Source organism: Lates calcarifer, linkage group LG13 (assembly GCF_001640805.2).
Source record: "Lates calcarifer isolate ASB-BC8 linkage group LG13, TLL_Latcal_v3, whole genome shotgun sequence".
Classification (NCBI taxonomy): Eukaryota; Metazoa; Chordata; class Actinopteri; family Centropomidae; genus Lates; species Lates calcarifer.
In genome coordinates, this window is record NC_066845.1 from 26164806 (window position 1) to 26187903 (window position 23098).

Genomic DNA, 23098 nt, shown 5'->3' on the forward strand with positions numbered 1-23098 from the left:
CAAACAAACTAATCAAGGCAGAGGCTGCTGTGTTCTGCTCTGTAAAATCACTGCTTTTGTCAAAGGAGTCTGGTAGTGATATATAGAGATGTTTCTGGTTAAACTAAAAGGATCTGACTCTTTAATAAAAGGTTTGTCTCTGTAGGAATCCTGTCATAATGCTGTCAGACTGTCAGATTCAGATCAGTGCGAGTCAGTGGCAAAAACAAGCACATTAGTGGACGTACTTTGACGTGGACAATTGCCCATTGGATTACATTGCAGCAGCTGTTTGTGGACACAGTTCTGGCTCAGTGCTGCACTGATTTCAAATATTTTTGTCCCTATCAATTATTTACACCCCAAAACATGGCACAATAAGGCCCAGGTTCAAAGAAGCAGAGTTCTCCTTTAAACGACACACTGCGCCATGATTTGGTTTCATTTTGTGCTATGAATAATTCTGCAGATGCAGTAGTCGAACATGTCATCTGAACATCATCTCACTATGCAAGAAACTGTTGCAGACAGCTGCTTTTGAAACTGTCCTTCAAACGACGGCATCCAGAGAAAAACACGGCTTAGCTTTTAATTAAAGTTTGATGAAAGAGAAGAACAGCCAAAAGTCTCTGTAAGGGAAACTGTGGGGAAAATATAATTTCCTGCTTATTAAGATGTTTTATATAATTAAAAGAGCAAATAAGGAGGGTTATTGGAAGTTAAGTCAAAACAAAGAATGACAGCAAAATATCTGACGAGGTAAAAGCAACAATCAAGGTGAAATAACAGCAGACGTGAGGTGAAGCGCTCCACTCACACAGGTCCCCATTTGTCCTGAGTGACTGGCTGGCTGAAACATAAGCACTGCCCTCCAATTATTTGTGAAAAAGGCCCAGGGGTCAGAGGTCACAACTATTTATTACTGAATCAAAAGGAAGCCCAGTGTTTTTTCAGATGCGTCCAGGAAGTCTGCTCCATATTCCCACACTAACCCGCCGTGTTTAGACTGAGGGGTCCTGAGGTGAAAGTCACCACGGGCCACAAACTCTCCTGGACGGGAAGAACTGAGGGTCCTCGCATTTCACTGCCACGAAAAGACATTTTGCCCCATTGTGAGTGAAAAAGATGCAATAGACAAGTCCCCTCATTGACTCCTACCAGTTTTACTTTTAACCTGAGTGAATCCTGACGTCAGACATCGTTCTGTTAAATCAGAATCATTTGGTACGAAGCATCTTAGACCTGCTGCCAAAATGAACGTGCACAATGTAGTTCTCCATCAGACAAATGTTTACGTGAACAGTGAACAGTGAACACACAGCGTGTCTAAACTGTATGTGTCTATTTTAGAGTCTATCAGCGCCTTCAGCCTCCTCCCACTTTCACATGGTACATTCCACTGACCTCTGTGACCTCCTGACCGCCAGGCCTGAGAGGGTCATCTGAGGTCATCTCCCTCATCCTGCCAATAACAGCAGTGGTAATGAAGACTCACTCTGCTGCATCAGTTTCTCCCACAGGTGGGCAGGACACATGCACATTCCCCTGCTGGGAAACCACTGAGAGTGACCTGCATCTACAGCCAGTTCAACAGTTATTTCATTATGCTGAGCTAAGTGCTTTTATATGTGCACATCACAAAGACACTTTATAAGTTAATAATACACCTCCTCATGCTGTATGAACCCTTTAGGCTTTAGATGGGAAAACAAACAGTACAGACATGTTGTGAACACAACAGGAGGCTTCCATTTGCAGAGAAGTTCCCGGCAGAGGGCGTGGTTAGGCCATGGCAGCTTTTCCAAAACCATCAGGTCTGAGAGTTTGTTTCCAGCCCGGACCCCGGCAGCTCGGGTTACTGAAACACTCTGAGAATCTGAGGCGTGGGGTGAAACCCCTCAGCAATACTGCACCCTTTGTGTCACTGCCTCAAGCCCCTCAGCAGGTGTAACAGCTGAGAAGAGAGCAGAGGAGGGCAACTGCTGCCTCGCCACCATCGAGACATTCATACAGAAATCCTCTCTGGGAACAACAGCGCAGTGCACAGTCAAATATGGCTTCACTGAGACGAGGCAAACACAAATTTGCCTTATATGGTTCATGACCACAGTTTATACAAAACATATGACTTTGAACAGCTTCTGTTATTTTTAGCAAGTTTAGCTTTTGTACTGATTGGACTCAGCTACGATTTAAAGGGTCATTTCTCTCAAATGATAGAAAAAGCACATTGTTCTGAATGTGTGGGTCATTCCTGCTGTACCACCTCAGGTCAGCATGTCAGTAAGTGATCTCTACCCAATCACCTGCTGTGTCAGCACCATCACAGGAGAGACGCTTTTATTTTTATTCATTTATTTTTTTTGGAAGCACATGGAGAGTTTGACTTTTCAACCACAGCTGCTCGTTATCTGGTGGATTCTCTCACCGCGGTCGATGCTGCTGCTCCATATATATTCATATTCATGTAATGAACAGTCCTGTGGTAGTTTCTCTGGGACTGTGAGTGGGATGTGAGAGAACTTTCTTTGCCCCTCTTACAGTTTGTTTTTGATGATTTATTATCTCAGCTGTTGTATCAGACTGTATGGATAATGTGAGAATGCTTTACTGCAGTTGAGGTGCTGTCTGTGCTGGGCTTTTTAATCATGCAGACTCCGCTGATATCAGAGTGTACTGCTAATGTGAGTACAAAGACATTTGAGTGAGGCAGTATTTATTATTTATATTATGAATAAATGGAAATGGCCTTTATGAAGCAGCAGACTCAGCTGGGAGTAGAAATGAAACTGAATGTTTGGTACCTGATGAGATAATGACGGTGAAATGTCCAGATTTCTCTGTGTTTTTACTGCTCTCTCAGTCAGAGCAGCAGAGCGGGGCAGTTTCCACACCAGAATATTTACCACCTTAACCAGTGTTGGGTGACTGTCTTTACTTTAATGGGAGGAACGCAGCAGGTTGGGCTCTCTGCCACATCACACGGCCACAACAAACAGAAACTCCTGACAGCTGTTTTAATGTCCTCTACACGATTCCATCTGTTGACTTGGAGTCAGACTCTAGACTTGGTCAAAATCTAATTTGCAAAAAATCCTTATTGTTTGTTTTAAACCTGATTGAGCAGCATATGGTTTTATTAGTCAGAGAGGATGGGACTTTAGTGCCAACAGCTGCCAACAGATGCAACATTTCTATGAAGAGATACCCTCGTCTGAACAGTTTCACTCACAGGAGGAGCAGGCGCAGAGAAGAGCCAGTCGTAAAATCTACTCCCCACAGGAACTGACAAATAAAAACTATAAACTGTGTCCAAACAGCAGAGAGCAAACACACCGTCTGTAGAAAGCTGGATTCACCAACACCAACATTTTTTCAGTGCCTGGCCTCTTCTGAGGAAGCATTTCTGAGCAATGAAACTGAAGCTTTAGCTATGATATAGCTATGAATGTATTTGATATATGGCTTCAGTTTGTCTCACCTGCAGGCTCAAAAAGCATTTTCCTCATAGACCACCATTATACAGATATATATACACCTAGAACAGCACACAAGGTCAAATATTAGTCTTCATGTTATACATGTTTAAATCATGAAGATTTAATATTTGTACATTTTTCCAGGAACCTTTCAAAACTACTTTTATTTTCCCAACATCCTCTCAAAAGTCTGAGGGACGAGAGCGCAGGTTTGCTGAAGAGACACTAATGTTCATGTGCAGTGGGCCACACAATGAGAGAGACGACCAGGGAGGGAGAAAGCTTTTTTGGCGTACGCACAGAGTGAGCACTGAACTGGATGGGCACTGTCTTGGTGTCCGTTTTTCTTAATGCATGCATGCGCTACAGAGGAGACACACCACCTCCTGTACTGGTCTCAAATTCTGCTCATTCCAGCTAAAAAGTCTGAAGAAACCTGCTACAAATAATCACTGAGAATAATTTAGCAGATAATGTTCAAACCGGCCCGTGCCCTGCTCAAAGCCCCCACCATATCACGCTGGTATGCAAACAGCTGCCCAGCGATGACACTGCACATACAGGCCTCTGTGGACCTGCCAGCCTGTGGGACATTTAAACTTTAAAGGGCCAAAGTGGACAGCTGGGTGTGTCCATGCTGCGTGGGAGTGTGTATGTGTGCTGTATGTGCATTCTCCAGCTCATCCACTCACTGCTACTCACACACAACGAGGACTACAGGACCTGAGGACGTCCACTTCATGTATTATTATTTAGGTCTTCAACACACTGATTAAGATCATTACACTGACTGAGACTGAGGAGCTTCTGAAGCCTACAAGACATTTTCTTATCTACATACAAGACTTGTGTTGCGTTCGCTGTCCCTCCACCATGGGTGCATTTATTGCCAAGATGCTGCTTCCTACAGTCAGCAGCCTGGTGTTCCTGCCTGCAGCCAGCGTGGCTGCCAAGAGGGGCTTCCACATGGAGGCCATGGTTTACTTCTTCACCATGTTCTTCGTTGCGGTGAGAATGTGCTTATAGTTCTGTTCTGATGTGACAGGATGAGACTGAGTTGCTTGCAGGTCAGTGACTGTGGCGTTAAGTGAAGTCTTGGCAGCTGATTCTGATCAGAGGATTTCATATGTTATGTTCTCTATTTGCTGTTTAACTCTCAAGCGTGGACTGTGATCAGTAGAAGTTTACTGTATTTCTAAATGACTACAAATGTATGGTTAAAAATATTTGCTACATGCTTAACAAACAGCTGAATCTAATGTCTACATTACTGGCTATTGAAGTAAACTGTGTTGGGCATCTCCTGACTTCTTTTCTCTCAGATGCATCATGTTTTAACCTGAGAACATCGTACATATTGTGACTGTTTGACTTGAACTTGTCTTCCTGTAGATCTATCATGCATGTGACGGTCCAGGCCTCTCCATCCTGTGTTTCATGAAATACGACATTCTGGAGTACTTCAGTGTTTACGGCACGGCTCTCTCCATGTGGGTCACACTTATTGGTGAGTACCAGTGCATTCACTGGCTCTGCATGTCTCTGTCATAAGCAGTGTCCACGATCATGATGTGACACAAAGATCCACGCCTGCTCACACACGGACTTCTTGTGTGAATTCAAGTTTGGAAATTGTTAATTAGCATTCAACAACTGCACCTGCCAGGCACAAGGTTAAAAACAACCAGCTCCGCCTGCAACAGTTGTTGATAACATATGTTGTGTCTTTGAATCACACGTGCTCAGAAGTGCTCGCTCTTATTCTCTCATATGATCACACACACACACACACACACACACCCCTGAGGTTTTGCAACAAGGGCTTTAAGTCACGTGCTGTGGAGGCCTGAAGGCTCCCACAGCTGACTGCACTGACTGCTCTGCTCTGTTTGTTGGGAGGAGGCAGCCTAACACACTGAAGCTCAGCTTAAAAATATCACTAAGAAAGAAAAGAGCAGATTTTTACAAACTCTAACAGTCATTAACATGGACATGATGAAAACCATCTTTGGTGCCCAGGCCTGTGTTTTCCATACACACTCTCCCACTCCATATTTTCCAATATCATGGTGAAATATTTGAAAACCTCTGTGTCACATGCAGTATGTGTCTCCTTGTCCCAGCTCTTGGAGACTTTGACGAGCCCCAGCGCTCCAGTATAACCATGTTTGGAGTGTTAACCATCGCTGTGAGGATCTACCAGGATCGCTGGGGCTATGGGATCTACTCCGGCCCGATCGGATCAGCTGTCTTCATCATCACTGTCAAATGGGTGAGTGGACTTTAAATGGACATGTGGTGAACAGATGAATGATCTTCACCTTAAACAGCTTTTTCTTCTTTTCAGCTCCTGTCTTCTTCTCTTTCATCTTACTCTTCCTTCTCTGCACTCTCTTCCCAGCTTTCCTCTCCCTCATTTGGCCTTTCTCTGTCCTCTTTCCGTCAAATCAATCAATCACTCTGATGTCTGATCGCCCTGTGGATATCACTGTAATGACCTGAGTGTCTCCTGTTGTTCCAGCTGCAGAAGATGAAGCAGTTGAGGGCGGTGTATCCAGAGAAGACGGTGTACACGCAGCAGGTCGGTCCAGGCTGCTGCTTTGGTGCTCTCGCTCTGATGCTGCGTTTCTACTTTGAGGTGACTATCATCAAAATAAAAGTGATCCCAACAGATAAATATTATAAAATGCCAACATCTGGATTCACAATTTCTAGGGATTGCTAAAACAACCCATTAACCAATCACATCATGTTTTAAATTTGACCTAAAGAGTCTGAAGTCTGATTTATTTTGTGTTACTCACTGATAAACAGCCATTAATAAAGCAGCTGACTGTCTGGTTGAAATCAGTTCACATTAATAAATGAAATCACGTTAAACAGAATGTGATGTATTCTCCTCACTGCAGGAGTGGGACTATGCTTACGTCCACAGCTTCTACCATCTGTCTCTGGCTGTGTCCTTCATCCTGCTGCTGCCAAAGAAGAACCGCTACGCAGGGACGGGACGAAACGCTGCTAAACTCAGCTGCTTCACTCTCTGCTGCTGCGTATGTTATATTTATTCATGCTAAACAACAAAGTAAGGTTGGGGTGGAGGTCATATGTGAGGGCAGGATAGATTTAAAGCAGGAGGCTGCACAGACTAGATAGAAAGTGAAAGGTAAAATGATTAAGCTGTAATAAAGCAGCACCATTCACTGGCAGCCGAACTCAAACGTCTTTTATGACGCACTAATCCTGTTTCCTAATTGTTCCCCCTCCAGACGATGTCCCCTGGCACTTCTAAAGAGAAGACAGACAAGCCAAAGAAGAAGCCTTCTCGGACCGTGTGGACAGTCCCCACTGAGAAGCCGTGGACACGAGGCTGTAGCACCCCCACCCTGCCACTATACCACCCCCCACCTTCCACACCTGTCAAAGGGACCAGCATCAGCAAGCTCAAAGAGATGAATGGCTGGAAGTGAACCCAAAGACACAACTGTCAGTCAGTCCAACGTAGGAAGACTTCACCCTGAACAACAGGTATAGAGAGTGGTCGGCTCTGAGCGGGAAATGGGAAAATCACCAAATATCTGTCAGCCAAACGCTGATAAACTTGTATGTGGCTGGTAAGTTAATCTACTTCAGCAGGAAACCAACCATCATGTGGATCTTCCTTTCTACTCCAAAACATCATTTTTGGCTGGTAGAATATTTAAGGTCGGCAGCGACTTTAGGAATCCACCAGCCTCTGCAGCCAGCAGGTAAAGAATCAAGCGAACCCTGATGTGGTTAGAAAACATTAAGGGCAAGAACAAAAGGCGAATCAGGCCTCCGGTGCCCTCAAAGACCCGATAAGAACACAGCTGTCTGAAGCACTTGTCCAAAGCTGAGGACAGGCAGCACGCTACGAAAGAACACACACAGCACTAACAGGGAGACGGTGGCTGAGACAAGCCAGTAAAACTGACTGGAAAATTTATGAGAAGAACAAACAGGCAGATGGTTTATCTCTCCAAAATATATAAATTGTCTTTAGAAATGTTCCTCAGGGGAGACCCTTCGTCTGCTTGCCTCTGTCTGTCCGCCACCCCCCTCCTCTTTCTCTTTCCCGTCTCTCGCAGGGAAAGGAACCACGCGGCTGATTTTGGTTATGAGAATTACAAGACTGTAAAGCACATTTTACCGTTTTTATACGTCCTCGAGGTGCCAAATGTGTCATGTGGAGCATCAGACGTTGGAGCGAGGGGAAGCGGTGGCCCAGACATCAGTCTGTAACCCGACTGCAGCATCTTGATGTGTTTCTGGATCAACAGGTGGACTCCTCTGTCTGTTAACTCCGGTTCACTGACCGAGCAGCCTTGGCTACGATTTCTGTCCCTGATGTGCATTGTTCAGACTGTGTAATGTTTCTGCTGAAAACTTTTATTAATATGTTGTTATTTATTGCAGTACAGAATATTGTATATTCAGTATGGTATGGTCGTTGGTTTTTAATAATTTTGTAATGTTTTACAAATAAAATGAAATGTCGTGGCCCTGTTTTTAACTGGTCTTTAGGGACAGGATGGAATTTTAACAGCCTCAACTATCCAAGCCATTATCATTATGCAGTGATATGTACTTTGCAGAGGTCGGCCATTGACAAAAACCCTGACTGGCACATACTTCAAGGCCCACTCCAGTCTAGCAACACTAATCCAATTCCAGACCCACATATCCCGTTCCACTTTCACTTCAGGAGGACATGGAGCTGTGCGTCCACGCACGTCACCTGCCCCGAACACTACCCAAAGACTACAAACGTGTTCTGCGTATCTTAGACAAAACAGTCTCTGGCCAAAACGTGAATGAACCTCCCCTCCACCAGGGAATGTTTTGAGCTGGGGCCAAGCCGCCAGCTCCTGTGCCCAGAGAAAGGTGTTTTTGTCTGGGCTGAGAAACCTGGCTGGCTGGGCCACCGGCACCTCCCAGCTGGCTGCACCTCTCGGCCCTGACAGGACGGTAACTCGAGCCTTTTATTGCACAAGTGTGAAACACTTTTCAGCTCCTTTACGACCACTGTCTATCCCTCACCACTCTGCTGAGGGGCTGAAGCCCACACACATTCAGGACTGGATTACTATACTTGTGAAGACTGTCTGCCTGTAATCCATGGTCTGGACAGTACATTTACCAAACTCTAACACCAACTGAATCCTAATCCTGACCCTAAATCCAAGTCCTGACCTTAAAAGAACAGTTGTGAGGACCAGAAAAATGTCCTCAGTTTTTTGACTTTCCAGGACCAACTGACCCTCATGATGACACACGGTCCTCATAAGAGCAGAAAGACAGAATCACACACACACACACACACACACTGTCTGAGGGCCTGAACCCATGCCTGTCCACCACAGGTTGCATTGGGTGGCTGCTCTGCAGACATCGATAGTGTCAATACAATAAGCGTTGATTGACAGTCCTTCGTGGTCGTCTGCACCCACATTCCACGGCGGCGTGGAATTTCAGTGGGTATCGAAATATAATAAAGAAATACGTCTGAACAAATAAGAAAATATGACTTCTAGACCAGAAGAGAACACTCGCTCCAGTTTTCACCATGAAGTATTCCTGTTCAAAAAAGGTAAAGAGAAAATCTGCTGTAGCAGATTTCATTAGAGTCAATTAAGCACTGAAGTACATGTCGTGAAGTGACTGCAACAGACTCTGGTATGTTTGGTATGTTTGTGCTTTGAGCTATGTGGTGTGGATACTTTCTATGGTGAGGCAGCAGCCCATGTGCCACAGGTCCTTTCTCTGTGTGTCAGCTGTTGCCACAGCTGTTGTTAATGCTGGAGGTCAGCTGCCTCTCAGAGGCCAAGGAGGAGCTGTGGTCACATCACATCTTCACTGCTGATACTGATTCACAGTGAAACACCTTAACTGCCAATCAGAGTGAATACTTCTGCTGAACAGTTATATTATATCATTTGTTTTTGATGTGTCTTTCATCTGTTTTAACTTCAAACCACACTCTAATGTGTATCTATGATCATTAACATATCTTAAAGGACTCAGCATGCTCATTGTCCATGTGTGTGACCATGTGTGTGAGAGGATGCTGGGTCTTAACACCTCTGACCTCAGATGTGGTCGCACAACGCACCATACAAGCTGGTTCAGATCCTCACATGGTTTTGTATTTGAGCTGCATGAGACTGCTCTCTCTTTACTCTCTTTCTTTGATTAGGACAAACTGCTGCACTTCATCAGTCTAAAATAATGTCGTCTTGTGTACCCTTTTAGATCCATGGTCTATTGTGGACCTGAAAGGTTGTAACAGAGCCTCAGGTCAGAAAACAGGCATCATTATTATGTTTATGAACATGTACATATGGTTTTATAACTCAAGAGAAAAGCAGTGACATAAAGACACAGAAAAACATCAAGAGATAAAGACAAAAAGAAAGAGCTTCAGTTGAACAGTACACATTTAGATCTGACAGAAGACAAGCTGTTACCAGTCAAACACAGCAGTGATGCTGCTGTGGTAAAATTGTGCCTCTGCTGCCATCTATTGGACCACAGCACATAACAGCATCCTCATTAAAGGATAATACCACACTGTTAGAAGAGCGTTGCAACAGCTGAATTTAAACTTAAAATCACAAGTTTGACCATAAGTGTGTTGCTGTATCCACAGTATGAAAGCTATTGTTAGAAGTGATTTCATCAAACACACACTGGGATCATTTTAAAATCAAAACAAAGAGAAATGAACATAAAAAAACTCAGCACTCACAATCAGATAAAACATTTCAAATAAACTCAGAGTAATCCCACCATCACTGCTGAGCTGTGGACTCCAAACACCCCAGGTCGTTTGTAGTAGAACGGCCTCCCTTTGTGTCTAAAGGTGGACTGGTCCTGTTCCAGTGTGTGGGCGGTGGTGGGTGGTGAGGTGGTGCTCAGATGGATGATCACAGAGCTGCTTCCTTCACCTGCCACAGTCAAACAGATTAGTTAAGACCTGGTTTTAAAACATACTAGATAGTTTGACCTCATGTGGATTTTAAAATATTGTTGATAAACCTCTGTTTGAATATTTTCTTTTCAGTAACACAGCTCTCTTAATCAGCTGTTCTTATATTTAAATAAAGGTTCAGAGATGACTGTGACTTTTTAAAGAACTGATTTTCTCCAGTAATTTAAAAGAAGCGAGAGATGATTTTCCCATCAGCACCTGCAGAAGGCTCTTCACATTTATCTCCACCTCCTGTTGGTTTACACACAGCTTCAGCTCCTTTTCTGTTTCACACGGGTCCTCTGATTGGCTCGCTGTGTTCTCACTGGTCAGCGTCATCTTTTCAAGCTTCTCACTCAGTCTAAGGACACATTACAACACAGGGCTTGGACAAAACTAGGAGCAGATGTATCTTTACACATTTCAGGTGATAACACATTCAGTTTGTTTGTCACAGTATCACTGTCCTTCATCAGCTACATTCTTTACTTCCTGTTTTTGCTGATTTGTGTCTTAGCCTTCCTGTTGGATTTTGTGTTGCTGACCTTTGTTGCTCAGAGAAGGAGCTGTAGGCCTGGATGATGTCCATCAGCTGGACTCTGATGTCCTGTCCTGTTGGACTGGACAAAACATCAGACACGCTGCAGCCAGGGAACAGATTCATCAGCATGGGAGGCAGCTGCTCAAACACACACACACAGTTTACAAATATTAATTCATTGTTTTCTGAGAGGCTAATTAGAGGAAAACCTGACTGTGCAGAATCACATCTTAACTGCATGAATGTGAGGAGGAGACCAACATCCTCTCTGTGAGAGGAGGCTCTGACCTCCTCGTTGGTGGGATCCAGGATCAGCATGCAGATGAAGTCCTGCCTGGCTCCCTCGAAGTTTAGCAGCTTTCGGAAGGCCTTCGATCTGTTCTCGTAGTACCGGCCGGCTGTGGGGTTGTACTGGACGGCCAGAGAAAACATGTCAGCTGCCTCCTGGAAACGGCTGCAGGTGCAGACACACAAACACACTCACACATCCAACATCTGAACCAGTGACCTCTGTCTCTAGGTATCTGTGTGGATGTGTTTAAGTGTGCGTTTGTGTGGTTCTGACCCGTCCTGGAAGCAGAGCGAGCCCAGAGTGTTGTGGAGGACAGCGAGGCGCAGCCGGACAGCAGGGTCATCAGGTCGCATCATCTCCTCAGCCTGCTGGTAATCAGCCAGAGCATAACACCACTCACCCTGCTTAAAGAAACAGTCTGACACACACCAGGGGCAGGAACCAATTAATGATCAATCACTTATCAAAATCATTATTAATTTTACATCAATCAGCTAACTGATAGATAGACTGGTGGTTTCTGCTGGACAGTAGTGTGTTTAGAAATACAAAGTAAACCCTGCTGAGCAGCTTGAAATTTTAATCCAAAATCTATTTGATTATTACATTTATTATATCCAGAGCAGTGAACCAGTATAAACTGTACAGTTACTATAGTTAAAGCTCCTCATACTGTTGCTGAGTGTTGATCATCATGTACAGGTCACCATCAGACGATGCTCTGTGTTTTCTATGTGCAGGAACAGAGACAGTTAAATACTTTCTGTCCTGCAGCAGCAGATAAGACTCAGACTCACAGAGTTGTTGATCCAGACTGAGGACTCTGTGATTATATGGCTCATTTCTGAATCTAATTCTGACCTGAAGAAAACTTCCCCTCTGACCAGAATGATTGTGTGTTGACAAGTGTTCTTGGCCTCACCTCCTCGGTTCAGGTAGAGGCCTGCCTGGCTCTTCTCCTCCTCGATGGCCTTGTTGAGGAGCAGGGTTGCCTCAGCGTACAGGCCACTACTGAAGCACTGAACAGCAAAGTCATTGTAGGTGAGCACCAGCTGAAACTCCACCTCCTTCTCAAAAGAGACACACTCGTCCTTCTTGTCTCTGGCCTCTGCTCGACCTGTGACCCCACTCTCCTCCCCCTCCTCCTCCTCGCTCAGCTCCACAGCCTGGACCAGGTCCTCGATGGCGGCTGTGAAGTCTTTCAGACGTCGGTACAGAATCCCTCTGATGGACAGAGAATTAGAGTGAAAGAAACAGAGCTGAGTTGAGTTTCATCTCTATTTCTTACTTGAAGCTTGTCTGAATCACATAGTGTGGACTCACCTGAACAGGTAGAGCCGTCTGTCCTGTGGGCAGTTCTCCAGAGCGATGTTGATCATGCAGAGGGCTTCAGGCAGCTGGCCAGTCAAAGCTCTGTCCACGGCCTTTTGTCTGGCCTGTTCACTGGCCTGCTGCAGCTGCAGCAGCAGCGCTCCGGCCTCCAGACACGTCGGGTTCAACGCCAACGCCGACTTCACGTCTTGATAACATTGTGACGTCTGGAAAGAAGAGATAACCACTGGTACTTGGAATCAGTGCAGTGAATTTAAGGTAGTATTTATTGAAGTAAGTGAGAGGTCTGTGCAGCTGTAACCTGGTGGAGCTGTTTGTGCAGTCGGGCTCTGAGGATGTAAAGGTCAGAGGTCGGACCATCTGACTCCATCCAGTCGTTCACCAGCTGCAGACAGTCAGTGTGGTGACCTGCAGCTGTCAGACAGGCCAGGCTGTGACACAAGGAACAAAATACACGAATGAACAACATTTTTACAAAACAGGTGAAAAAATGCAGAGCTTTCATCTCGATGTGAGGATGCAGGTTTCTTACCTCCTGACTGCGTGAGCCCTGCAGCCGGGCTTCACCTCAGCAGCTTTCTGGAAGGCCTCCAGAGCGTCTAGGAAAAGACCTCGGTCAAACAAACACTGACCCTGAGACAGCAGAGAGATCAGCGTTAAATGATTTAATGTTTAGGCCTTGTTCTTCAGAGTTGTTCTGATTGCTGCACACTGCAGTGCACAGGTAACAGTAATAATACACCTCAGCCACAGGAGCGCTGAGGGGACTCTTACCTGGAGATAGTAGATGAAGGCCAGCCGGTCTCTGAAGGATCCGGGCTCCAGGATCCAGGCCTTTTTATAACAGGTTGCTGCTGACTGGAAGTCACACAGCTGCAGGTAGGCCTCCCCCTGACTCACATACAGCTGAGTCTGAATCACATGACAACATATCATCACTGCCCTTCATACAGAACGTTTTTACATGGGTAACTGTGTGTCCTAGTTATCCCAGCACCTGTTCTGGCTGCAGTGTGATGGCTTTAGAGAAGCAGATCACAGCTTTCTCAAACTGGAACTTCTCCATCGCCTCTTTTCCATTTGTGTAACTACAAAGAAAACAGATTATCAGTGTTATTTGACGCTGACAAGGCACCTGCAGGATTTCATGTTTCATGTCACACCGTATATATTTATAACACAGATATGATTGTTTCTTCTCTTGAAGCAAATCCTAAAGCAAAATGACATTCATGATTCTCACTGCTCTGCAGCCTTTCTCTGAATGATGAGGCTCCCCTGCAGGTCTGCTCTTTGACGGCGTTCCTCTGCTGGTGCCTCAAAGATTTCACTGGAGCCAAAAAGCTGCTTCAAGGTGCTTTTTCTTCTGGCTTCATCCAGCTCCTCCTCTGACACCGCAGTGGGAAATAAACTCTGCTGCTGAACAATCAATACAAATATTTAATGTTAAACACTAAAACATATGCTGTAATGTTGCCTACATCATAACGTTATTTTGTTCTGCTTTACTTTGGCTGGTCTACTGAAAATAAAATAATAAGATTTAAAAAGATTCAATCAGCTGGCTTCAAACTAAAGCCTTACCGCAATGTTAAACTCATTTAAACTCATTTCAAGCTCTTCTCTGTGTTTAGAATCACTTATTCAGAAAGCTGTAACTTCAAACTGCTTCTAACTTTTCAACATTAATTTATTTACCGTCTGGTCATTTCTTTCCTTTCTCTCCTCCATCGCATGAATAGCTGATGTTAGCTGTTTTACATTAGCTTTATAACTTTTACTCTTTAAATTTCCACTTCGTTAGCATATTAGAGTTTCCGCATATCGTTAAATCTAGATGTCACCATGGAAACCAAATTCAACACAACCAGGGGCTTTTATTTTGTAAACAAAGAGTTTCTTCTTTGACAGAGAGAGTTCCCCCGTTACTTCCGGTGCCGTGTCAATCCCACCAATGTAGAGCGAAGTCGTGTAATTGTGATTTACTGTCCGTAGCTGTTGTGGTGTAGAGTTGTGTCTATGAGGTAGTTTTTCTGTAACGCTCCTTCACAAACACAAGTGGAGAACCTGTCGTTACAACAACGTCATTTAAGTTTCTCTTTAATAACGTTAAACGATGGTGTTTGGCTGAGGACGTAGCTAACGCTGTTCCAACCGCTACCGGAAGACGTTTATTTTGAAAAGGCAAAGGCGGAAACATGAGCCACACTTGGTGGTCAGCTGACTGAAATGTTGACAAAGCAAGTTGGCCGCCGGTGGAGGAAGCAGAAACCCCCGCCGACAGCCTCGGCGGTGAGTTACTGGTCAGGTTGTAACGAATGAAATGACCGATGTTTACTTCACGGCCTCCTGTCAGACTGTAGAGTTTCTCGGCTGCACTGTTTCCAGTTTGTAGCGACGGCAGCCACTGCTGATTTTCGCCCTGACCTGTGATCCATGTAAAAGGTGAAGAAGAGAGAGGAGGTAAACATTCACCAGGAAACATCGGTGCTGTCGGTATGGACATCCAGAGCGAGAGGAGAAGGCTGCTGGATGCGGAGGGAGGAGATGAGGATCCTACAGGACTCATGTCTGAGCAGGAGGCTTATCTGAGGTCAGTCTGCATAATCAAACCAAAGACATGTTGTAAAACTCACCGATCCATTTCCAAGTAATCAGTTACTACAGCCTTGAAACATATTTACCCTAATGTCAAAGTCAAGTTAAAGGTACATTGTCATCAGTTGTGTTAGCATGCAGGAATAATTAGTTTAGATTAGTTTAAGTTGTTCAGCCTTTAAAATGTCGGTGATCACAAGTTCCCAAAGTCAAAGACATCTTCAGATTGATAGTTTTACTGGGTCAACAGTTAAAACCCAGAGGTAATCAGGTAACTGTGATGTGAAAACAGTAAAATCCTCACATCAGAGCTTAACTGACGACACAGTCATCACAGTTATTGACAGTTCATTTTCTTTCAGCTTACTAATCGATAAACTGATTTTCATGCCCATCCATCCAAAGGAAGTGAAATGAATGGCTGCCTGATACAAAGGGAAATATAACTCTATAACCATACAACCTACATACAGAGACCATAATAACTCCGATGGTCCTTTAAATTCTCTGTAGTCACACACTCCTTACTGTGTGTGTTGATGTAATAATATACATCTAACTATGTGTTTATTATTGTTTGTGCTTAATGTGTTTATTATCGGGTCATGTTTCTTTGCTAAAGTCACATGTTCTTTGATGAAACCACACTTCACTGTGTCATTAACACTCATTTAAAAAGGTGCAGCTCCTGTTGATCGTACTGCTGCACATTACTCCTGCACATGTCAGAGAGCCTGCAGAAACCTGCTCTTTAGGCTTTTTAATGTTGTTATGTCATCAGCTTTGATCACGTGTGACACCGTGCCCTTTGACCTCTACCTCCTACATTCTGTTCCTCTTTCTCTCCACAGCAAAGTGAAGAACAGGAAGTTGTACCTGGCGACGTTCGCGTCTGTTCTCGGTCCCATGAGCTTCGGCTTCGTGTTGGGCTACAGCTCCCCCGCCATCCCCGAACTCACCAAGATCGCCGACCCCCGGCTGCGGCTGGACGACGTCCAGGCCTCCTGGTTTGGGGTATAATGCTAAACATGATGATTTAATATCACATGATGCCTCGAAACAAACTGCTTTTAGACTGTGTGTGTTTTTACTTTTAGCAGCAGTTTCATGTCACCACATGACAATGATCATCGTAGATGAAATGACTAAAACCAAAGACAGGGTAAAATGTCTGTGCTGTGTGTTTTCCAGTCCATAGTGACGGTGGGAGCGGCGGTGGGCGGCCTGCTGGGCGGTTGGATGGTGGATAAGATCGGCAGGAAGCTCAGCCTGATGTTCTGCTCGCTGCCGTTCGTCTTCGGCTTCACCGTCATCATCGCGGCGCAGAACGTGTGGATGCTTTACCTCGGCAGGGTGCTCACCGGCCTTGCCAGCGGAGTCACATCGCTGGTCGTCCCGGTGAGAAGCAGAAGAATCTGTATTTTATATCATTGTAAAATAAAAACACTTTGGTTTTAGAAGATTTAAAAGAAAATATCATTTTACTTTGTAGCCTATGATGTGCATTCTTCTTTATTTTCTGTGGTTTCACACACTAAATGATTAGTTAGTTAAAGGAAAGTTATCAGCATTTGTTAAAATAATAATAAATAATTAATCAGTTAGGCAAATGATTACATTTCTATAAATAAAAATCTCTCTTTGTTGTGTGTTCCTCCTGTCTAATGCTCTCTCTCTCTCCTCACATAGCTGTACATCTCTGAGATGGCACACGAGCGCGTCCGTGGGACATTAGGCTCCTGTGTGCAGCTCATGGTGGTGCTAGGCATCATGGGAGTTTATCTGGCAGGTACGTAAGCTCAGAGTTAAGTGTCCTTCGATCTCATTTTGTTAAAGTCTGACTCCAAGTCCATGAAACTCACTGAGTATCATGTGTTTCAACAACAAGGTGATTCATAAGACATGAAGGAAATGAGACAAGATATAAAACCAACACAAGATGATATAAAAAAACAGTAAAACAGATGCACATAAATACGACTTTAGAAAAGTCAACAAAGAGTTTAAAGGTTTGATTTAAAAGACCAGAGTTGTAGATGATCTCAGGTTCTCTGGGAGTTTGTTCCAGATATTTTAAAAACTGAACACTGCTTCTCTAAGTTTAGTCTTGATTGTGGAGACAGGAAGCTGAGCTGTCCATGAAACCACAGTAGTTTACAACCTCTAAAATGATGTAACTGAATTTTACAATGTGACACCACGATAACACGAGCTTTAGAAGGCAGGGCTTCAAATCTGCCCTCTTATCTAAAAAGGTATTTCTCTGTATTGATTCCCTCTGACGCTGTCAGACACCCTGTGACAGCGTTGTGTTTAAAGTGTCTTCTCCGAGGTCGCTGTGCTGTTTTAAAGCTCTTGATCAAAGGTTGTGGAGACGAGATGACCGGAACCAGGCCGTCATGTGACGTGATCATCCTCAGATATGATCAGATTCCTCAGCTGCAGCCTCACTGCTCGACCTGTGTGACAGTAGCTGCTTCTCGCTAATCTTGTTAGCTGCATGCCATTCACGTTTTCCCAATAGAAGCTGGAGAGTCACGTGATGTGGGTTGTCTCGTGTTGTTCAGGGTGTCTTGTTTGGTTGTTGGTGTATGTGGTGTTTGAATTGCGTTAAAGGTTTCTCTCATTGTCGTATAAATAGGGTAAAATACAGGTTAAACAGTTAATAAGTAAACAGCTGTCAGTGCTAATGTTAGCTATGTAGCAATAGAAGAAAACCTGCACCTTTAAGATTCTGGCACATTTTCCCGGTTACTCTGGATAATTCACAGGCCTCACTGTCAACAGCCTCCACTGGAACATGGTTTATTCACCTCCACTGTGCAGAGGTAGTAGAGGCAGAAACTAAATTAGCTGCATGACTCGATGCCATGTCCAGAGGACAGTGATAAATGTCTCTGTGTTGGGTTAAATGGCCCTTTAATGTGTAACATATCTGATGTTAATCACTGGCTGGAATCACTTGATATAGAATGAGGAAGTGTGTTTCACGACATCTCATGTTTAGAGGAGTAATTGTTTGATAGCTTGCAAATAATAAAAAAAGAAAAGTTCAACTTCATCACAAACCAGCTGCTGTTCAGCACAAAGGTGAACACTGTGATGGCTGTAGAAAAATTCAGTGGAACAATCAGATCAGCAGAGAAATATATTTTTAGACGCAGCAGATGAAGATGTTCATGAGGGAACTTGGATTTGACAAGGCTCCTCTGTGTCCTGCAGCCTGTTCAGCCATGTTTCCACGGCTTCTGGGAAAAACCAAAAAATTCTTGGGGTCACTGAGAAATGGAGACGCAGGGACAACGGGGTCACCTCATTTCATTCATTCTGCTAATTGAAAGAGGCCTTTAGAGAGTCTCAGTTGGATAATGTATAATTATTTTGGATATCTCTTGTACATATTTGTGGTAATTATACAGATTAAACAGATGTGAGATAAGCGTCCTGTTTTTGACTCATAAAAATGTTTTCTCAGTCGGTTGGAACAAACCACTGAGCAGAGGCTGAAAGGTCAGTGTATGGACGGAGTGGACTGTCCTTTATGTCCCATAAAGAGTTTAAATTTACTGCATGAAGTTATAGACAGACTGTATGAGTTCCTCTGCTCCTCTGTAACCTTATCACACACTGAAGACGATGAGTTACACCCTCTGGCATTTCATGAAAATAAGTTAGTCACAGCCTTAGTTCAGTGTGAGCCTTCTCTGAGCTGTGTGAACTGGTCCTGCAGGTCTCTTCCTGGACTGGCGCTGGCTGGCGATCTGCAGCTCCATCCCTCCGACGCTGATGATGGTCTGTATGTGCTTCATGCCGGAGACGCCTCGCTTCCTGCTGTCGCAGGGCAAGAGGCGGGAGGCCGAGGAGGCGCTTCGCTTCCTGCGAGGACCGGACGCCCCCGTCGAATGGGAGTGTGCTCGTATCGAGGACGCCTGTGAGGAGCAGGTGAGTCTGTGAAGCCGTGGACAGTGTCAGCCCAGGGAGAAAGTGGTTTGTGATTGAGATGAGAGGCGAGGAACAGACTGGGTGAAGTCACCACAGTGACCAGAAACCAGATCAACCAGAAAAGAACCAGAAAATACAGCGTAGGATTGAAGATTTCCTGACTGTGACAGCAGCTTCCTCCTCACTGCTGATGTCCCCACTGTCTGAAATGATGAAGTAAAAACCCAGACTGCTGAGGTCAAAGGGTCAATCAGTGTGGTCTGCTGTCCCAGACAGTGAGACATCTCACTGATTGTATCTGAGTTTTGTCAGTGAGGACTGTCCTGTGGCCTGATGATCTCACTCTCTCTGTTCTCTCTCAGGGTTCTAGTTTCCAGATGTCGGACCTGAAGGACCCTGGTGTCTACAAGCCTCTGGTGATCGGCATCATGCTGATGGTCTTTCAGCAGATGACAGGGATCAATGCTATCATGTTCTACGCTGAGAACATATTTGAACAAGCACATTTTAAGGTGAGGAGGCTTCAAACAGATATTTATTCAGGGGAAATGAACAGAGACTCTCAGATTTCCATTCAGTTACAATTACACTGGTTTAGTTTGGTACACAACCTCTGTCCAGCACTGTCAGTTTGCTCATCTTTATCAGCAGTCACGCTCCTGTTTGTGTCCTCTGTCCTCAGTAAAGTGCTCTGATGCAGTTTTAGGTGAAAGTCTTGATATACATTTTGGATAAAAATAGAAACAGTAAAGCTATGGAGTTTTCTGTATGTGTACACAGTTTAATGTTGAAATGATGTGAATGTTGTGTCATCTTCAGGACAGTGACCTGGCTTCAGTGATCGTGGGTCTGATTCAGGTCGTCTTTACAGCAGTCGCAGCGCTGATCATGGACAAGGCTGGAAGGAAAGTCCTTCTCATCATTTCAGGTGTTTTATTAACTTTTTTTTAAACTAAAAAAAAAAAAAAGAATTGAAAACTCCCTGACAGTGAACATGTCTTTCCTGTCATCTCTCCACTGTTGACTCTAATAAAATCATAAAATATCCTCCAATACTGAAAAAAAAAGTTGTCATGACAGATCTTGTTTGTTTTCTCTTCAAATATCAAGGCGTTGCCATGGCGATCAGCACCACAGCATTCGGGGTTTACTTCTACCTGATGTCCAAAATGCACAGCACCACCTCCCTGAGCCTGTTGATGCTGGACGTCCAGAGCACGGCTGGTGAAGAACCCCACGCTGACCTGGCCTGGCTGGCCCTGGCCAGTATGGCCGTCTTCATCACAGGTGAGATCGTGGGTTTAAATGCTCATTAAGAGTCCAAATAATTCCAAATTTGCAGTGAAATAATTGTGTTTCCAGATTAGCTCAACAGTACATTTTAAAAATAATGCTCTCCTCTCCCTCTTTCACTGGAATGTCTTGTGTTATATGTGACATGTTTTCCATAAAGGACTAAATTAACTTTAGGCCAACCACCCTGGTGATGATAACTGTCAACAGTATATGGCCTGGCCTGCGTGACTGCACCACATTAATAATTGTTTGTGTTCAGGTTTTGCTCTGGGTTGGGGTCCGATCCCGTGGCTGGTCATGTCGGAGATTTTCCCCGTCAAAGTGAGAGGGTTTGCCAGCGCTGCCTGCGTCCTTACCAACTGGGGCATGGCGTTCATCGTCACCAAAACCTTCCAAGATATGATGGTGAGTGGTCAGCGTAACACATTCTTCTTCTATCTATGCAGAAACTCAGACATTCATGTGAATGTAACCGTGGCCTCTTCCAGAGTCTTCTAACCAGCGCTGGAACCTTCTGGTTGTTCGCCTCTGTGTGCATCGTCAACGTCATCTTCACCATGGCCTTCATCCCAGAAACCAAGGGCAAGACACTGGAGCAAATCGAAGCCACGTTCAGAGGGACATCAGGTCCATGAAGCCCCCCCACCGCCAAAACCATCACGTTACAAACTGAAAAATCTCTGATCTCGTATTTGTGAACTGACTGGTCCTTGAGACTCTGTGTGGGCATTTTAAAATCCTATAAACCTGATTGAGGCACTTCCTTATCATTTAAACCAAATCCAGATGAATACAACAGTCCTGTAATGATTCCTTCCTTCATGAAGGTTCTGATGTTCAGTTTCTGTACAGACAGTTTCAGAGAGGTGTTGCTTCATCTCTGTGATTATTTTGGAGGCAGCAGTTTGTGGTTCTGTTGAACTGTATCTGACCTAAGCCCTTTAATATTAAAGAATCTAATTATCAGGCCATAAGCTTGAGCTCCACAGGTTTAATCCTTTCCATTTTATGTTGTGCTCAGAAACAGCAACAAAACAATCTGAAGAGCATTTTGAGAACTGGACTAAAACAGTCACTCAGGCTGAGCAGACTCAGTACAGGTTTAGTTCTTGCTCAAAACCACTTTAGATGAGGAACTCTGACTGTGGTGGAGATGAATTATCATCCTCTGAGTTGTAAGATCATAGCACATGAAACTCCCTGTGTAACACTACTCTACACTGCCCCCTGCAGGTCGTCCTGCTGTAATTCACCTCATTCAGATTAGCGAAGTTCTTCTGTACAGGTTTAAGATTTCCTCAGGTGTTGGGCTGTTTGACAGTTTTAATATATGCACTAAATTTCTGCAGAACATGAACACGGTACTGATTATATGCTGAACACTGGCCTCTGTTCTTTGGGGTGAAAATTCTTTACTGTTAAGTATCTGAGCAAAATAAGTGTAAAAGGTATGCTCCATCTGAAATGTAACTTTTTTAGGGTTTTAACACACTTTGAAGGTAATTATAAAACGTTTGTATTTCCATCTTTCAAAGAGAGAAGAGACTGTGCTAAGCTTTAAGTAATAACAGAGTTTTTTTTTTTTTTTTCAGAAAGTTCAGAGATGTTTCTCAAACTGCAGCTGCAGTGTAATCCACTTGCTGTTCACCCAGATTCTCAGGGTGGTGTTGTTCCAGTTATCATCAGTTATGGTTAAAAGACCATATGGTTTTGTTGTAATACTCCCCATCGTCTCATTGAGTTTGTTAATTCTCTGATAGTTTTCTACTCTTAGAAGCTGTTTGAGCTTAAACAAAGGACTTTGTTCCATTTTAAGTCTCACTTGAAAACATTAAAGCATGCAGAGAAGTGCAGGGACTTCTTACAAACAATACTGGTGTTAACTCAGTGTGATTCAGTGCCAAACTAGAAGCTTAGAAACTAGTCTAATGACTTTTTTATAAATGATATATTTAGTGAGAAGTGAATGCATCATGAAGCGACAGGAGTCTGCTGTTTACACTGACTGTGCTGACTGTTAATTTAACTGTGTAGTTTACAGCATCAGAGAAATGAAGTGAAATTCAACAGATTATGTTAAACAGAAAACATTTTGACACTATCATCAGTAGAATTAAAAACTGCCAACTGTAAAGTCTCTTGACAAAGAATATAAGTGTTTTTTTTGTAATAATTTTCTTTTGGAATTCTTATAATGTTTTAAACATATATTATCTGATGTGTACACACCTGGGACAGTGATGATTTTTGATGTCATATATAAGAAGAGGTGAATTCTTTTTCTTTTGTCTTTTTACAGTTTATGTGATTTTGTGGTGTTTGTTTTGCCATGAGTTCAGTGAAGCTAAATACATAAATCATTCCACTCTTTAACGCCTTTTCTTGTAGCTGGATGATTGTGACATATATCATTCACAAATTCACTCGGAACAGGATCAAATAAAGCTTTTTGTCCCAGTTTCTCAACTGTGAATTTCCATGTCTGTGTTCATTATCCCGGTGTGAAGCTGAAACCATAAACTGTCTGAATAAAATCAGTGTTGTTGTGAACATATTGAGTTCTGCAGTAATGATTCAACATTCTTCAGCTTTCTTGTTATTTTAAATTACATCCCCTAGTTGTCAAAACTCAACTTGTGATGCAGGTGACA

General features: G+C 43.8%; 3 protein-coding genes across 4 annotated transcripts; 2 read left to right on the forward strand and 1 right to left on the reverse strand.

Moving 5' to 3' along the window:
* The first annotated feature begins 4089 nt into the window (after window positions 1-4089).
* On the forward strand, window positions 4090-7984 carry mymk (myomaker, myoblast fusion factor). Its single transcript, XM_018673725.2, has 6 exons — window positions 4090-4466; window positions 4851-4965; window positions 5582-5730; window positions 5980-6096; window positions 6368-6508; window positions 6725-7984. The coding sequence occupies exons 1-6, from the start codon at window positions 4332-4334 to the stop codon at window positions 6923-6925; spliced, it is 858 nt and encodes a 285-aa protein (XP_018529241.1). The 5' UTR covers window positions 4090-4331; the 3' UTR covers window positions 6926-7984.
* A 1804-nt stretch (window positions 7985-9788) lies between these two features.
* On the reverse strand, window positions 9789-14468 carry LOC108881652 (tetratricopeptide repeat protein 16). Of its 2 annotated transcripts, none has more exons than XM_018673722.2 (13): window positions 14310-14468; window positions 13855-14027; window positions 13609-13699; window positions 13386-13523; window positions 13144-13244; window positions 12913-13042; window positions 12603-12817; window positions 12202-12503; window positions 11553-11697; window positions 11276-11441; window positions 10992-11125; window positions 10666-10807; window positions 9789-10423 (listed from the first exon to the last, which is right to left on the reverse strand). In XM_018673722.2, the coding sequence occupies exons 1-13, from the start codon at window positions 14340-14342 to the stop codon at window positions 10403-10405; spliced, it is 1791 nt and encodes a 596-aa protein (XP_018529238.1). In that variant the 5' UTR covers window positions 14343-14468; the 3' UTR covers window positions 9789-10402. The 2 variants fall into 2 exon arrangements, with proteins under 2 accessions (XP_018529238.1, XP_018529237.1); XM_018673721.2 differs by having other exon boundaries at window positions 13855-14030.
* A 348-nt stretch (window positions 14469-14816) lies between these two features.
* Window positions 14817-22997, forward strand: slc2a8 (solute carrier family 2 member 8). The gene is made up of 10 exons (XM_051075172.1): window positions 14817-15204; window positions 16061-16223; window positions 16401-16607; window positions 16899-16998; window positions 18940-19151; window positions 19514-19663; window positions 19971-20079; window positions 20262-20438; window positions 20707-20852; window positions 20936-22997. The coding sequence occupies exons 1-10, from the start codon at window positions 15110-15112 to the stop codon at window positions 21080-21082; spliced, it is 1506 nt and encodes a 501-aa protein (XP_050931129.1). The 5' UTR covers window positions 14817-15109; the 3' UTR covers window positions 21083-22997.
* Window positions 22998-23098: the final 101 nt, after the last annotated feature.